General features: G+C 38.6%; 1 protein-coding gene across 45 annotated transcripts in view; it reads right to left on the bottom strand.

Moving 5' to 3' along the window:
• The window catches only part of NRXN1 (neurexin 1), a 671,062-nt gene that overhangs the window by 341,471 nt on the left and 311,988 nt on the right, over positions 1 to 17,603 (bottom strand). For all 45 annotated transcript variants that reach the window (XM_086878975.1, XM_086878974.1, XM_023922971.2 and 42 more), the window contains 2 exons: positions 15,449 to 15,830; positions 14,722 to 14,912 (listed from right to left, as the gene is read on the bottom strand). In XM_086878975.1, coding sequence (XP_086735101.1) covers positions 14,722 to 14,912; positions 15,449 to 15,830 — 573 coding nt within the window. The remainder of the gene's footprint in view (positions 1 to 14,721; positions 14,913 to 15,448; positions 15,831 to 17,603) is intronic.

The following is a 17,603-nucleotide window of genomic DNA, read 5'->3' as shown; positions in this document are numbered from 1 at the left end:
TTTTTCAAATGTAAATGTAGACTTCAAATTTGTATGGCTGCTTACTTAGAAGTACTTGGGCATGCTTTCCACATGCCAGCTGACAGGAAACATGCATCTGTTTTAGAGAGGAGGATCAAATCACAGAATCCCCATCTAGAAACTCATCTAGCACTAACACAGTCGTTCATCTTTTTGTTCAATATGATTTTTCAGATAATTGTTATACAATTTGTTCATATAATTGTTCAATATTCAGGGAAGCTGACCACAGACCATGCCAGTGATGGACACAGCACAGTGAGATGAAAAGCAATAAGTGAAGCACCAAGAGCCACCCAAAGCCCTGTATCCAGAATCATCCATTCAGTAGTACACCATGAAATAAAACACTGAGGGACACATGAAAGGAAAAACTTAAAGATACCATTGTTAATCAGCAAAATGACCAACTATCCCCGCTGAAACTCATGTGGGAGCAAGAGGATTTAGATGCCTTTAAAACAGCAATGTGAACACTGAGCAAAACAAAAGAATGGAATTTTGCTGCTGAAATTATTCTAATGAAAGACACCTATAACAAACAGTTTGCTCTGATGAACCTCAGGCAAGTTACTTAGGACTGAAAACCAGTGTTTTTCTCCCTTCAAGTCATTCCTAGCTCTGTGACAGACTTATTGTGAAAGGACATAACTATAACTTTCCTCTTCAGCACCAAGGGGAGGATGCTTTTCTGTTTTAAAACAATTCAAGCTCTACATTTCTTTCATGTGTTGGGTGTGTCTGGCAGAGAGAACAGTCACCTTTCAATCCAACATAACCAGAAGAACCTTTCTAAGTGTGCCTCAAGTGTCAGGCTGCAGGTTTAAGCAGGTGCTTTCCATACCTGCTGCTGAGGACATGCTGCAGAACAGAATCTGGCTGCTGCTTGGCCAGAGAAGGGAAGCAGGCACAGCACAGTCTCTGTTTAGGCATTAAATCTTCCTTGATGACGTATTTTTTTGCTAGCACAAATTTTCAGCAGTTTATCTGTATATAGATCCTAATCTACATTGTGCTTTCCTGAGCAACCCCCAGTCTGGCTGATTTTGGAGCCTAGGCCACAAGACCAGAAACACCGGAGTGTTTCTGCATCAGCTCAAATGCAAAATTGTTGATTTCCTATGTGTTTGCTGATTTACAAGGACAGAACTCAAAATGTACTATTGCCACTACCCCATATGGCTAGTTTTAATCTCCCTCTGATTGGTGTAAATCACAAATACACCTTTTACTGGTTCTCCTGGCATATTTCTTGTTTGAAAGGGACTGCAATTTAGTGAAGTTTGTAATGGTTAGCAGTTTACCTGCAAGGAAATAGCCTGAAACAAATAAATGCCTGTAAGACTGAGAAAAATCTTTAGTTACTACATGTCATTCCTAAAATTCAACTGCAATGGAATTAGTGAAATAGAGAAAACAGAACATGCTTAGGAAAATGCTTATTAACACATAGAATTTATAAGCAAACCAACTAAAAGTCCTAGCCACCTTTGTAGCATCATACACTAAGACACCTCAAGCTTTATCCATTCCATGTAGATAATTTGGAAAATAAGATCTTGCTTTCCTCTAGAGCTCTGAGGTATAATGTAAATCTCACAAGCATGAGATTAAATGTAACAGATTAAAATATGCTGATTCATTTGGTCCTACAACGGGGATCTAAGTCATTCACAGCAGAAAGATTCCTGCATTTTTCAATCTGCTGTACTGAAAACAAAGTTGAAACACTTGTGTCACAATAAAGGTTCTCCATCCTTTTCTCAGACAGAACATCTAGAAAGCAAAACCTTTCCAGGTTTCCTGAAAAGTGCCTTCAGTCACTGCCAGCTCGGAACAGAGAGATAATTCATCTCAACTGATCCAAATAGACTTAAAAGAGGAAAACCATTCCAGAGAATAGTATTAAGAAAATCATTTCTGTGATAAAAAAATTAAACTTGATCTTGAAGACATGTGTAACCTCTTTTAAAAATATACTGTCCAAGCAGCATTTTTTATTCTGTGATTAGTAACATCTTTAAAACCACAACCTTTCAGACTGATCCCCTGATAATTCCTGATATCCATCTCTCAAACCTATTGAGATTGCTATATACAGTCAGGCAGTAGCTGCCAGTTATGATGGATGGCTAGCAGAAGCCCAGGTCAGTGTGCCAACATGTAAGCTGGAACTCAGAATATTTGCTCCTGAAAACATACACTGGAATATTGCCAATTAGGTATCATATGCAGTGAAGTGCAATATATTGACTCTAAATAAACTGCATCCCTACAGTTTACTTACAGTACTTTAAGTGTTGATAATTGGCCTGCTCATTTTATACTATTAAAGATAAAATTTTTATAAAAACATATTTTGAGTAATATTTCAGTTTTGTTGATGTTCAAAATAACTGAGTTCTACTTTTAAAAATCAAACGTGCATGTAATGCACACCTAATGCACAAATACATATCTTATGTATTCAGTAGCCATCCTGACTGTTAGACTTCACCTTTTATAAAGTATATAAAAGTATTTTTATGACTATGAGTTAATTGTCCCATATTTAATATCAAATGTTTAATACTATCTTTGTTTTGAGTTTTCTGCTGCTGGCATGAAAAGCACTTTCAGACACAAAATTTTGCTAAGGGATGAAGTCTGGATTAAAAATTCAGATTTTTCTTTTTGTTTTAAAGTTATTCACTCGGTAATTTTTCCTGCCATCAAAAAATTTTTGCACTGCTACTTTATTTCAGTTAATCACATGTTACTTTCATGTTCATCTCAATGAAGTAGTTTCCAACAAAACTCAATCCATTAGACTTTCAGACAAGACAGGATTGCAGAAAATCTAGTTAATTAAATTTTATCTCAAATACGTAATGGCAGAGCTTCAGAAAAGATAAAAGATTGTCCCTTTTCCTACTAAAAGAGATCAGGGGAATCAAAACAGTGCAATACAAATTCCCAGGTTTTCTCTTTCTCACTTCTTATGTAAGTGCAGCTTCACTGCTGGAAATTTTACAGAGCAAATCCCTTGTTGTGTAGCTGCCTGTTTACCTACAGGTGAGAATTACATGCAAGTTATTTCATGAAGTAAGGTACCACACTTCATCAGATCAATAGTACAAGACTGTGACACCGTGTAAACTGGCTGGAGCCTCAATGCAACACTAATGATGCACTGCTACCCATGAAATGTGTAACCATAGTTTCTGGAATTAAAGATCAGCTGTTGCCTTCCTTGTACATGTTCTCTTCTAAGTTTGATTTTTAAATGTATTCCTAAAAAAGTCTTTTTTTTTCTCATAGTAATCCTGATTTTTTTTTTTTTTTTAATTTATAAAGGAAAATAGCCAATTTACATAAAATAAATGTCAATTGTCATAGGCTAAGTTGCAGGTAGTAAAGAAATAGGTGAGGTGATAAAGTGATCCAAGATTTCCCTCTGATCACTGGAAAAGCTTCAAATAAAGCCGTTTATTTGAGAGCAGATCTCACAACTCTCTTCTTTCTTTCTTTCTTGTATTAAGAGTCAGTGCACAGATTTTTGTTTGTTTTTTCTTGAAGTGGGGGGATTGTTTCTTCTCTTTGTTTTTGTTTTTCTGAGGAAGAAAAAAAAAAAAGTGTGCTTCAGGCATGTTCTCACTGGCAAGTTCATGGCAGGCCAGAGGAATCAGCTGGAAAGCTGCACTTCAGAGCTAGACCTGCTCATGGCAATGATGGTACTGCTCTGTTATGCCATAAGATAAAGAGATTTTAGTGGGTTTAATCTGCATCTTTTACAGGTACTGCAGATCCTCAGTTATTCCAATGATCTTTCCTATTTACACCTATTTATCTCTTTTCTGACTTCGAGCTGATCTGTGCTTTAATAACAAGTAAATTTAACACAGAAAAAAAAAATGCTAGCTAATAAATTAACCCAAGTTCTCAATGTATTCATTATTGGAATCACACTTATGCAAAAGCACACAGAACACCACACAACAGTGAGTCACACACAACTGTTGGTAAAACAAATGCCAAGTCCTCCTGTAATAGCTCATCTTTTTTTATCCCAAGCCTCTGCGTTTCTTCAAAATACGAACTTTGCAAATGCTAAGCCAAAGAAATGTAAAACAAAGATTGAAGATGCTGTTCTATTTTCTGACTAACTAACAGAAGCCATTAAGAGTTATTATCTGGTGCTAGTGACATTGCTGACAGGTCCCTTCATAGACTTTTCTCCTTTTACTCATCCCTGAGAATTCTTACATGATATATGCTGGTGGGCAGAAACTATTAACTTCATTTAATAGCTACCATTGTCTTCAAACATAAGTAGAGAGGGAATTGTTTTCTATGTGTTTGTGATGGTAACAACATAAGAATACTGCTCAGGTGTGACTGGTGCACCTGGACCCCTTAACCAAACTAGCAGCAGTTTGGTACAGGAGATTGGTGACATCAGGGAATTAGTTTAGCCAGGGTATATTTAGTTCTTTATTCTCCTAAATCTGTGTGCTTTTTGTACATATCTAGTGTTTATTTATTGAACACCTTTGCTGACAAGAAATGAAAACCATTCATTCATTTATGGTTCCATGTATGATGAAAAAAAAAAAAAGAGGAGGAAATACAAAAGTGGAAGGAATTGTGGCTTGACTTTTTTCATAATCCATAAAAACAGTATCTCTGGAATATTTTTATATGCCTGAAAAAAAGCATCTTCAAATCCATCATTCTCTCCAGGAACAGACATTTTCTCCCCCAATCTCTTGTTGTGCTGTGGGTTTTAAAAGTACTTTCTGCTATTCTCCTAATTTCTCTTCCATTTTGGAAGTTGCTTTGTCACGTTTCTAACGTCACATTGTACTAAATCACTACCATGGCAAGGAATGAGACTGTTTCTGTGGTGTACTAGAGAGGTGATACTCCCCAGGAACAAGATGGATAGCCCTGGCATACCCTGGTGGATTCTGAAAACACAGCAGGCATCTCCACAACTCCTTTATATGACACATGAAAATACAAAGGAACATCTGGCTGTGGCGAAGCCAAGGTGTCAGGCACACTTTTTCCCAAATATGCTATTTCAAAATGATCAAGCATAAAACAGCTTCTTCCCTCAGGCAGGCAAAGACAAAGGAGGACTGCAAAGACTGAGAAATGCCATGGGGAAAGTCTAATCTCGAAACAAAAAAAGGGTTCACTTTATTCCAGTCCCTCCTAAAACAGATGAGCTGCTGTTACCACATCAATAGAAATCGCTTAGTAGGATCTTAACAATTGCACTACAAAGTACATGGTGGAACTCATCCTAAGACAACCCACACAATCCCAACTCATGGTATTTTTAAGGCAACTGAATGGTGAAAAGCAGTTACTGTACACAAGCTGAATATGCACTGACTGAAGGAACAGCCACCGCCCTGGTTGCGAGTCAAGGGCTGTTGTCTCAAATGAAAATTTTCAGGTAGGCATTCAGGTGTCTTTGATGTTCACTGAAATATGGGAGCCTACTTGGCCTTGATGACCTTCTCACCTCCCCAGTGTACAAAATCACCCACCTTTTGTACATTGTGCAATAGGCAGAGCACAGTGGAGATTTTTCTTTCAAATTTCAGCACACGTTTTAGAAAAGGAACTGGGCCTGAATAGTGGATGAGTGGTCATTCTAGAGTATCTCCTCATCTTCATCAACCCTGAGTTAAACACTTGCTCTTTGTTCCATATAAAAAAAAAGTTTGGTCCTTAAAAAAACATTGATGAGACATAATTGCTCTTTTTTTTTTCATAAACCAAGAAGCCCACTGTGATCATATCCCATTAATAAACTGAAGAACGGTTGACAAAGGCTTAAATGCTTCATCCACACAGCTTCTGCAGCACATACGCTCCAGCATATGGCTTTTCAAACCCCCTTTGCAGCAGAGAATATGCACTTTGCTGTGCATTCACAGGCCTGCTTGGTGCTAGAGCAAATCATGACTGAATTTTGTCTACCACTTGCAAGGAAGGGCACTTGAGGGAAGACATGAAAATGTAAACTCAGTGTTTTATGTCCACTTACTCACTTCAGAGATCCATTCTGTAGCTTCAGTATTGATTTGTGGTTGATGTCTTTTGTTTTTGATGTGATATCTTTTTTTTTTTTTTAAGAAAAATAGTCTTTTCAAATATTTTTTCCTACTGGAGTGATGAATTCTATCACTTTTAGACCCTCTGTCACCTTAAGGAGGGAAAGGGTGGCTAGTTTACTTGTCCAGGCTCTGTTGAGTTATCTGTCCTTTCAAATATTTCAGGCAAGAGCCTGTTTGATGATGTGACTGGTGGTGGCTTTCATCTTTCACATTCCTTATACTGATAACCAAGCAAGGCAAAATGTTTACAGGCAAATAAAAAGAAAAAAAAAATAAAGAATTTCTAGGTTAGCAAGTCACTCTTTTGGGAAGGAATATAGAAACTGATCTTTTCACCCCAATTCTACACTGCTTTCAGTATCTTGCCTGAATACCCCATTAAATGTATCAGGGAAAAAAAAAGAAAAAAGAAAAAAGAAAAGAAATCACCAGCACTGAAATGCTGACACTGTGGGTTTTCTCCAGGCACCCTTATTGGCACATAGTACATTTTGTAGTTATTTTTCAAGAGAATTAAACTTTGAAGATATTTCTTCCCTTGAGTGATACTTGACTGAAAAAAAAAAAAAAACCAAAAAAAAAGACAAGGGCAATTAAGAGGTACCAGAAGAAATTTACAGTTAATGGGTGCAGCATCTTACAGTTTTCACTTGCCACCAATTTCCATGGCAATCCACAGTGGAGATACATGTGCTGCTCCACCTCCAATCTCCTGATTCCATCACAGTACACATAACTACATTGAAGACTTTCCTCAATTCCACAAATATTCTTCTGCCAAGAAACTTTTCCTTATGCTCCACTGGATGTGCTGTCCACTTCTGCATGCACCTCTTGGTGCTCAGATTTCATTTTTATTACAGTTTTTGGTTCAGTTTAGTGCTCCTCAAGGATTACACAAATGTGCCTGTGTTTCACAGGCAGGTAAAGCTGTGTCATAGGAAGCACTGGATGGTGAGAAACAGAAACAACACAACAACATCCTCAGGAGATAAGTATTGGATAGACAAAAGGAGATATTCAAAAAGTAAGTGCTCACATCTGAAGATTTCTTCAGGTTAAAATCCACCATTTCCCCATCAATTTTGTTCTCAAAAAACACCTTTTTTTCCTAGCAAGAAACAGTTACAAGAAAACATTTAATGTTTTCCTGACAACAAAAATCCTCAGATTCCCAGCCTCTCTATTTCTCTCTGCTTATTTCTACCCCCACTAAAGACTAGATGGAGAGCACTGGCATTGAAAAAGATTAAACAGATGTAAAACCAAAGCAGTCTGCTTGTGCAATAGACTGTGAGGAAAGTTGGTGATGCATGTTAAATGGTAAATGATAAAATCTAATTGCCATATAAATGTGCGTGGCAATCCATCTCCCACATAATCAATGCTAGGCCAATTACTCTGTATGAGGGGGATGGCTGTGGTGGAGAGGTGAGGCATTCAAGCACATCAGATGTCCTTCATCTCTTTCCTGTTCTGGAGATTGTATACACCTCAGAAATAGACAAAATCTAACAAAGCTGGCATTTGCATGGCACAGTATATTCACATCTCCTTTCCTCCTGCTATAATTTTTTCACTCTCTGCTTTATCACCCAGCACATGCTCTTAGCAGAGCTTGCTTTCAAAATAGTGAGGAATTCCTCTTTCCAACAGACCTACTAGACCTCAGAGATCATCTAGAAAACTCTTCCTTTGGCTAGTGCTCCATAGAAAGCTACCAAACAGCTGAGATGCTAAATGTTCTCATTTTGAATGTAGGCTTGCAGAAAGTAATTTTTATATGATATTACATTTCATCAAGACAATTACATTCAGACTCTGAGGATATTCCACTAAACTGCCCTTTTGCAAAAAGGACGGCTCAGTTGAAATACCAGGGTTAATGAGGGTTCACAGCAGCACATTTTAAAGCAAATTTAGGATGTGCTTCTTCACTCTGTGTATCTATGGGGGGGCTAGGACGCAGTGGATGCATATTTAAACTAAATATACAGAGGTTTTGGTAAGTTTTAAGATCATCTATGCTTTCTGTATTATTCTTAACAACTTTTACTTGGTGTTCCAGAAAGGCTTGAATGAAATTCCACAATTACCAGTAGTAATAACCTGCATGTCAAACATCTGTAGGAATGAAGGCAAATCTATCCAGTTATATATGTACAAAAGACAGAAGAACAGGGGAGAAGAGGCAGAAAACAAAAACCCTTCTCACCACGTACTGATCTTACAGATTATTGCATTGTTGTTGACTTCACAGTGCAAGCTCTAGAATATCTCTATTTAATCTAGAACTACTGAAATACTTTTTCAATTTTTTACCCCATCTTATAATTTTGTCAATTTGGATACAATTTCTGAAGGTTTAGTACTATCACAATTATTTTTACAGCCTGGTAGACAACATTGATTTTTGAAAGCACATGTAAAAAATGATAAAAAAAGGAGGATAAAGGACTTCAACCATTAGATAAGGTTGTCCAATGGCCTATTGTTATCTCCTCCTTGTTACATAGGAAGTTCCAAAGAAGAGTTCTCTGTTTCAGGACCCTTGTTTTTTCCTCTGTACAGAGTTTGCTTTTCCATGCTATCAGGAAGACAACAGCTGCATTTGCCATTGTCTACTCCAATAGGTCACACTGGGAAGATCTATTTGCTGTTGACAGTATCTGGAACTCTGTATTTGGAACAGAATATTATTTCTGCATGAAGAATTCACAGCCCACTGGCAAGGTCATTGCATTTAGCTCAAGCATGATTATTTGAGAAATTTAAGCATTAATACTTGCTCATTTGTACAATGTTTCCATGCTTCTTAAAACTTTGTTTCTCTAGTAATAAAAATCTAAAGATTTTTTTTTTAATCTGCTGTTGATGGAGACCTTGCAATGTAGAGAAAAATCATACAATGAGGCAACAATAATAACTGCCTCAGTATAAAACAACAGAGAGAATTATTACATGAAATTGAAACAATTTCAATTTCCACTGATGAAATAGGAATTCCTCGTTATGATCAAGACTAATTTAGCTCAGCATGAATAACCAACTTTGACAGGGAAATGAAATATCAATAGATTAAGGGACTATTACAAATCATCAATGAATATGCCAGGCTAGTGGATCTATTGATAATTTAGTTAATTGAATTCAAAGTTTACAAGGATGAATTAATTGCCAAGTAAATATTTATGCACATTGAAGAGCTATAATTTGGTGTATTTGTAAAACCACTGAGGTGATACCAGAAATTAATATAACTACTTTTCTTTCAGGTCCTTCAGTCCAGCCTGTTTTCACAGTATTGGACAAAACAGCAAACAAAAAAACAAACATAGATAGAAGCAGCAGCCCTATCTCAAAAGAATAAAGGAAGCCAGGGGCCAGTGAAGAGATAGAGAAATAAAACAGACAACAAGAGATCTAGCCAGGTTATTTAATCCAAGTAGGCTGATTCTGATGTGTGCTCTAATATGAAAAGCATTTTCTGAGGATGCTGTGATATATCAGCACGGGACTAACATATGACTTACAATGGCTCTAAAAGTGACATTTAGGAAGGCCATATGAAAGATGATGACAGTGAGACAAGTAGAAATAATGAATGTCAGTTCAAAAAAGCCGGTCTTGACATATGAAATGATGCACACGCAGCAAAAGTTAACACATAAATGTTGAGCTGTGCAAGATTTTTTTTCCAGAACAGTGATTTCCTTCTAAAAACTATACAGTTAGTCCAATATCAAAATTAAGATGACTGCAGATCACCTTAGAGGAGGCAGCATATCTGTGAATATATCCTGTGACCTGGAAAATTTAATATTGTATTGGATACTGAAGTAAAGAAACTACCAACTCATATAAAAGTTTATAACCAGTTATTGTTCAGTCTAAAATAACTGCAGCAGTCTTTACCTTCTCGTTTGGTAACAGTACAATATCTCAACTTCTCATTTCAATTTATAAACTATTAAAATGCTAAAATATTTTAATTTTCTGATGAGTATTCCAAGAGAATTATGATTGGATTTTTGCAGATTTTTTTTATGCCTGCTGTTTAAAAAACTGTGTGAAAGCTTTGGGGATTAAAATACTGCCTATATGTGTAGGAGAGAAGCAAGAGGAAGATTAAACCCTAGTAGGTAAGTGGATATAAAGTGTGCTTGAGGATGTCCTCCTCCTCGGAAGCAGATCATGCATCTTCAAATACTTATAAAATAAAATAACTTCTCACAGAACTACACTTTCCCATACCACAGAGAAAAAAATGTGGAGAGGGAAGAGACATTATAGACATGGCAAAAATCACAGTCTGAGAAAGGAAGACAACATTTCTTTGGCAACAGAGAGGAACAAGGATCACAAATGGTTTGTGTTGGAAAGGACCTTAAAGATTATTCAGTTCCAACCCCTTTGCAATGGGCAGGGACACCTTTCACTAGACAAGGTTGCTCAGAGGCCCATCAAGCCTGGCCTTAAACACTTCTGGGGATGGGGCATTCACAACTGCTCTGGGCAACCTGTGCCAGTACCTTAACACCCTCACAGCAAAGAGTTTCTTCCCAAATCTACTCTTTCAGTCTGAAGCCATTCCCCCTTACTGTCACTACAGATGCTTGTAAAAAGTTGCTCTCCAACTTTCTTCCAGGCTTCCTTTGGGAACTGGAAGCCAAAATTTGGTAGCCCTGAAGCCTTCTCCTTTCCAGACTGAACAATCCCAACACTCTTAGCCTTTTCTCATAGGAAAGGTGTTCAATCCCTCAGATCATCTTGGTGGCCTCCTCTGCACTGGTGCCAAGGGTCCTTGTCCTCCATGTGCTGGGAGCCCAGCTCTGGGCTGGGGTCTCAGTGGGACAGAGCAGAGGGGCAGAATCCCCTCCCTTCCCTGCTGCCCACGGTGCTCCTGCTGCAGCCCAGGACACATTTGGCTCTCTGGGCTCCCAGCACACATGGCCAGATCATGCCCAGCCTCTCACCCACCAGCAACCTCAAGTTCTTTGGGGCAGGGCTGCTCTCCATCTCTTCATCCCCCAGCCTATGTTGACACTGGGGGTTGCCCCATCCCAGGTGCAGCACCTGCTTTTGGTCTTATTAAACCTCATGAGAGCAAAATAGGTCCACTTCTCCAGCTTGTCCAGGTCCCTCTGGATGGCATCCTGTCCTCAGGTGTGTCAACCACACCACTCAGCTTGTTGTCATCAGAAAATCTGCTGAGGGTGAACTCAATCGCTCTGTTTATGTCATTGAAGAAGGTATTAAATTTAATAACACTGGTACCAACAAGGACCCCTGAGAGATACCACTTGTCAGTGATGTTCATCAGGACTTTGAGTTGTTGACCACCACTGGATGCAAGTGTCCAACCACTTTCTTATCCATTTAAAAATCCATTCTTTTAATCCAGCTCCCTCTAGGTTGGGGAAAAGGATGCTGTAGGTGACCACAGGCTTTGGTCTTTGCTGTGGTGTCAAAGGCTTTACAGAAGTCCAGATAAATGACATCTGTAATCTTTTCCTTGTCCAATAATACAGTCACTCCCTCAAAGAAGTCAAACTCCATTTTCTCTTGTTTCTCTGTGCCCTTTGAGGCTACTCAGACCCCTCAGAACATCGGAGTACAGCATCAAGTACAACAAGCAAGAACTCCCCTCCACCCAACTCTTTCAGGCCTTGAAAGAGTTACAGCCATGTCAAGCATCTGAGCCATCCTGAGATCAGGACAGGGAGTCTGCTCATGAAATACATGAAAGGAAATTTGCTGTGTTACTGTGTTGGCAGGCTTGATCTGCACTACTTTTGCTGTTCAGACTCATTTATCTTTTTGGGTTATCTGCTAGAACTGCACCTCAGCACACTTTGCTAATTTTCTCTGCAAGGAAAAATAACACAGTTCTTGGAATCCAAACACAGAATTATTTTCACTCGTTTATTTGTCTCCAATTTATAATTTACCCATCTAATTACAGCAATAATTAGGCTGCAGGATATAATATACGTGTTTCCACAGGTAGCTGCTGAAATTGTACCAGAGGTTATGCAGGGAATCAACGTGTGTGATAATGAACTTTCTGTGTTATACAGCCAAATCCCACACCCAAAAGGAAACATATATTGGAAATTCTCTCCCATGCTTCTATGGCAGCTGCCTGTTCTCCCAGACAACTTCCATGCTGTGCAGGCTCAACAACACAATCTGTGTCTTATCTTCTCACTGAATTCACTGTGTATTTGCAAAAACCCACATATAGTGGATTTCTTTTTCTAGGATCAGCTTGAATTTCAAAATCAGAAGTCTGGTAACTCAACAATTACTCAGAATGGCTGCAGGTTTCATACTATCTGCACACATATTTTACCTAATGATAACTGGTTAAGCAGAACTATTGATACGAGTAGCAGGAAGTGTGATTTTGCATTTGCTTTGTTGCTAAGGCTAAGAAAGCACAGGACTGTAACTATTTATATCAGGAAAGTATATGAAGTGCTTATAGCACAACAGAAACATGTCATTGCAAGAAACACAGATGTAAAATAGAAAGAAAAGCAACGATGGTAGATCATTTCTACTAAACACAAACGAAGGAAAAACAATAATGAAAGGAAATTTTTTCTCCCTTTTAGCCAGCAGGCTAAAAAGTATCAGCTTGAATCCCCTTCCCAAATCCAACCAAAATTCTCATGATATATATGGTGCCATATTTAAGGGAAGCTGACTGAGCAAAGTGTAGTATAATACATTTAAAACAATAAAATGAGGCTTATTAATATGAGAAGACAGAGGTTGAGGACTTGTGTATGCTAGACAAGTATTAGAGAGGTGCTTGCTATATATTCCTGCACTGAACACAGGCTTGTTATTCTTTCACTATCCACATCCCCTGGGTGGTGAATTACAGAAAATCATCTAACACAATTCACCTTACTCGCTTCAAATCTCAGTATGTTTTTTGGTTGGTTTTTTTTTCCGTGCTCCTCATTTCCTTGATTTTTTTTTTTTTTTTCCCCCGTTTCCCCAGAGGAATTCAAGGTTAGAAAAGGCGGCAGCTATGGATACAGTTTTGCTTCAAAAGCGTAAGGCGAAAGCGGCATTTCCAAAGCGCCGCACACAAAGGGATGTTGGATTTTTCGGGCTGTCCTCGCTGCTGAGCCTCCCTTGCTCGGGCACTTGGGTGAGATCGCAGCGCTCTCTAGTGCCTTCAGCCAGCACATGGAGAGAGCCTCATCCCTTCTCCCCAAACAGGGAGACACACCAAAGACACATTTTCATTTGAAAAATGTGTCGAATAAAATGGCTGTGTTAATTATCAGCTCGCAACCGGATTGTTTTGTTGTTTTTTTGTTGGTTTTTTTTTTCCTTACCCATGCCTGATTTAAGTACTAGGAAAAGAGCCAAACACGTTAAAGACGTACACATATGCATAAGTGCTATTTGCCATCTTAAAAATGTCAAGGAACAAGCTGGATGCTTTTTCTATAGCATCAAAAACAATGTTGAAATATTACTGTTTCAATAAAAAAAATCGATGATGTTTGAAAGAATGCAAACCCAAGAATTAACATGGCATAAATTTCAAATGCTACTTTAGGAATGGAGTGTGAGCCATCCAAAAATCTTTAGGTTTTAAAATAAAAGAATCTCTTATTGAAGACTATGACATATCATGATACTGTTTTCACAGTACAATCTTAATAGCACTTTCAAGTGAGGCAAACATGTGAAATATCACAAAATCCAGCATAATTACCAAGGTCAGCTCATTATCTGTGACTCAAAGGCAGTTAAAAGAAAATCCAGCAAGGAATAAGCTCTTGATGGAATATTAATATCTACTTTGAACATCCTGGCTTTTGAAATATCATATTTCTTTGACTGTTATGAAATTTCAGTTTTCCTGCCAAGAGCCTTTTTAAAGAATGGTAAAAAACACGCTACTTTTCCACATGACCAGAACATATATTCTTATGCCTGATTAGGTAGTCATTATTTTAAAAATATACCTATACATCCTTTCAAAAAGGTATTTTTTTCAGATGCAAATTAGTTTTTCAGAAACCTATCCATAGGATTCATTGCTATTGCTTATTTTAAAATATACATATGTTTATAAAAAAATGGATCTTAAGAATCCAGCTGGATTTAGAACATGTATGTTTAGTGCTGTAAAACAAAGTTCACCACACCTGCAATCAAAATTACAATACATATTTAGATGAGTATGTTATGCTACTTATATAACCTATGCTCATGTAAAAGTCAGGCTTGTTACATTGTTTGCCTCCTTTAGTCCCTCAACTATATTTTGGTTTGTATGGGCTACTTTGTGTTATTATAATTTCCTACTTTTTTGGGTTTTTTTCCCATGGGATTGTCACATGTGTAAAGTTTTACCTACCTGTGCAGAAGTGCTATTAAGCTGGCATTATTAAGGTTAAGGTGATGTAATCTCTTGTGATCATATTGATTATTATAAAATAAAAGGTTTCATACAAACTTACAAAATTATATCGTACTTTACATCCATGATTTATTCTGTTTATTATTCTGTAATGGCCTTCACTGTAGGTAATATAAGAATAACTGTACTTACTTTTGAGATCTAAATTTCTGGCTCCTGCTGTGCTCTGTGTTGTGATTTTAGTGTCAATCTTTACAGTGTGTAGGTTGTTGGTATCCCTTGATATCATGACATTATGCCACTGGTTGTCATTCAGAGGTTTATTAGAACTTCCCTTGATGAGGTTGGCACCGTTTCCCAAGTCAAACACATAGTGTAAATACCTGGGAAAAGAGAAAAAATTGGAAAAGTTTCCTTTTTCTTTACATAGCAAGGGGGGCAATAATTAATATGTCTAATACTTTCTATTTGCTTGTACTCGTCAGCAGAGCTGGCCAAACCAGCAGACAACAATGAATGCCAGATGGGGAAGCAACTGTCATTCCGAGAAATTGCCGCTCGTTTGGATGAGTTGAGGTGCAGTCCCAAGTTTCTGGAAAGCAACGAGCACTCCATGTACCGAGACATGCATACATACGTAGAGAGAGAGAACAAGAGGGAGGCTACAAACTAGCACTTCTTTGTGGTAAACACGAGAGAAGTTATACCTATTATTTACTTTCATACATTTCAGGCATCTAGCTTCATCTGAAAGAAAGAGTCACAATAAAGCACATGAAGTTCAACATGAAGAAACATTTATCCATCACATCTATCCAGTCAGAAAAAGTAAGATTTGCACCCTAAACTTTCCTGTGTATTCCTCCTGTACACACATTTCGAATGGACCGGTTTTGTCATTACGCTAATCCATACATACCCTTTCACTAATTCAACCACAATGAAATCATTTCCATCGCCACTGTTAAAAAGTATCAATCCATCCAGGGAGGTGGTTTTGAACTGGAAAAAAAGGTGCATAGATGTGTACGCTTGTAGCGTGGCCAGTGCAACATAACTTGCTTTTGTTTTAAAGGTTACGGGGTCTGCTATGATGTTCCTGAACCCGAATCTTGCATTTAGCTCACAATAATCGATGTCTCCATTTTTACATAAGTCAATGTATGCCATGCCATTAAATGTGAGACTCTGTAGATGCCCAATAAAATTAGAAGGCACAGAAGACAGGTAGCGCCGTTCTGTTATTATTCCTGTTTCTATGTTGTGGAATTCCAGTCGTGTGTGATCGCCAGCCATTTGACCTTTAAACAGCAACAAGAAAACACGTGTTAGTGTCTGAAAGGGGAGGTCAAAGAGCACATTATGTGATTAAGTATCTGCATCACTTTCACACTTCTCAGTATGTGCAAGGCCAGTCATTGGCTCCAAAGGGAATTCTTCCAAATTCATCCTAATTACTGGTAAGTCCAGGAGCCTTTCCAAAGCATTCAGTATGTTTGGATAAGGCCAACAGCAAGATTTCTAAAGTGAAACAGTTTACCAGACTACATTAAACTGCTGACTTAAAATCCCTCACTTTAGTTACACTTAACCAGATGTGGGGTTTTACTGTAAGCAAGTGCAATTACTTTACATGAGGATAACAAAGGCCAATCTCAGAGCTAAACCAACAATATCAGAGACAATATCAGGGAACCAGAACAGCTTGAGGGATTTTATCCCATGTGTTTTGCTTCAATGTGGATGATTTGACTAAAGGTAGGAAGGATTCCTGTTACAGCTGTCTTAGGTACGCTGATGCCAGCCCTGCTGCACAGCTCCGTGGGACAAGGGTGGAAAGCTTCTTGAAAGCAACTGGCTTTGTACTGTGGGGATAAACCATGGGAGAAGGGGCAGAGCCCAGGAGATGGGCTGAGCAGAAAGCCTGCAGGAAGGGTGCATGCCAGTGTTCTGTAATCCTGGAAACAGCAAGTGGCTTGTTTACGTCAGAAAGGTGACTGAAACCAAGCCCCACAGCTGCCTTTGAGGTCTCTCTGTCATGCAAGGACCACTGCAGAGCAAGAAGCCTGAAATCTGATGAGTGTAAAGCTAATCTGGAGGAAAGGATCAGCACTGCCAGAGTATGCTGCATACAGGTCAGGTAAGTTTTTAAGCTAGTTATTAAATACCTTACCCAGCACATCAAAATTGTGTTCACTGAAGAGTTCTCTTTTCTGACAGAACTTCCAATTTTTCTCCATGCTTATTTTAAAGAAGTAGGGCAGTATTTTCACAGGGCTGATTCATGGTCACATTGTGCGGAAAACCAGCTTCTTATTACTAATGAATTTCACCCCTTAATGTACCTTTTGCAAACCATGGCCTAGATTCCCCTGTTCCTTAGTTGTTTCACTTCTCTCATGGAGTACAGAGAAGGTGAAGAGCAGACCTAGCCAAACTGGACCAAATACTGGCTTATAACTGCTCTAATACAAGTTCCCACAGTGGCAAAGCTGTTGACAAGCCAAGTTCCCCCTGTCCATCCCCAAATATTCTATTCCAAGAGAGAGTGTGAGCACTGCCCCAGGCTGGACATGTCAGAAGTGGTGCACAGGGCCTGGAGGAGGCTGTCACAGCTGTACCTCTGTAGGTGTCACAAGCAAGTGTCTGTGTACATGTGTGTGACAGGAAAAAGACAAGGGAAAGAGAAATGTCAGTGTCTGAGATTTGCCATGGGAGATTAATTCACAAGCTGGTTAAGTCACAGCACTGAGATACAAGTACAGACATCAGTGAAGCTACAGGGAAAATCTCTCTGTAAGTTTTAATACCATTCAGGCACAATCATTGCTCTAATAATTTATGATAAATATTGGCAAGTAGCTTACTTAGCTTTGGGATGAGTTCTGTAGGAGAACTTGTCATTGAGCACCACCACCACCACCACCTGGGATCTGCACTCACGGGGCTGAGCACTGCAAGAGGCGCCTTAAACCCCAGGGACAGTCTTCTTGATGTTCTTGTTTCTAAACATCAGTTCTGAAGATACCACTTTCCCTGAATGTATTAAGCAAAAGTGGGTTCTTCCTTGCAGT

This window comes from Cyanistes caeruleus, chromosome 2 (genome assembly GCF_971803275.1).
Source record: "Cyanistes caeruleus chromosome 2, bCyaCae1.hap1.1, whole genome shotgun sequence".
NCBI classification, from domain to species: Eukaryota; Metazoa; Chordata; class Aves; order Passeriformes; family Paridae; genus Cyanistes; species Cyanistes caeruleus.
The sequence above is the reverse complement of the archived record's forward strand: the minus strand, read 5'-3'. Positions and strand labels throughout refer to the sequence as shown.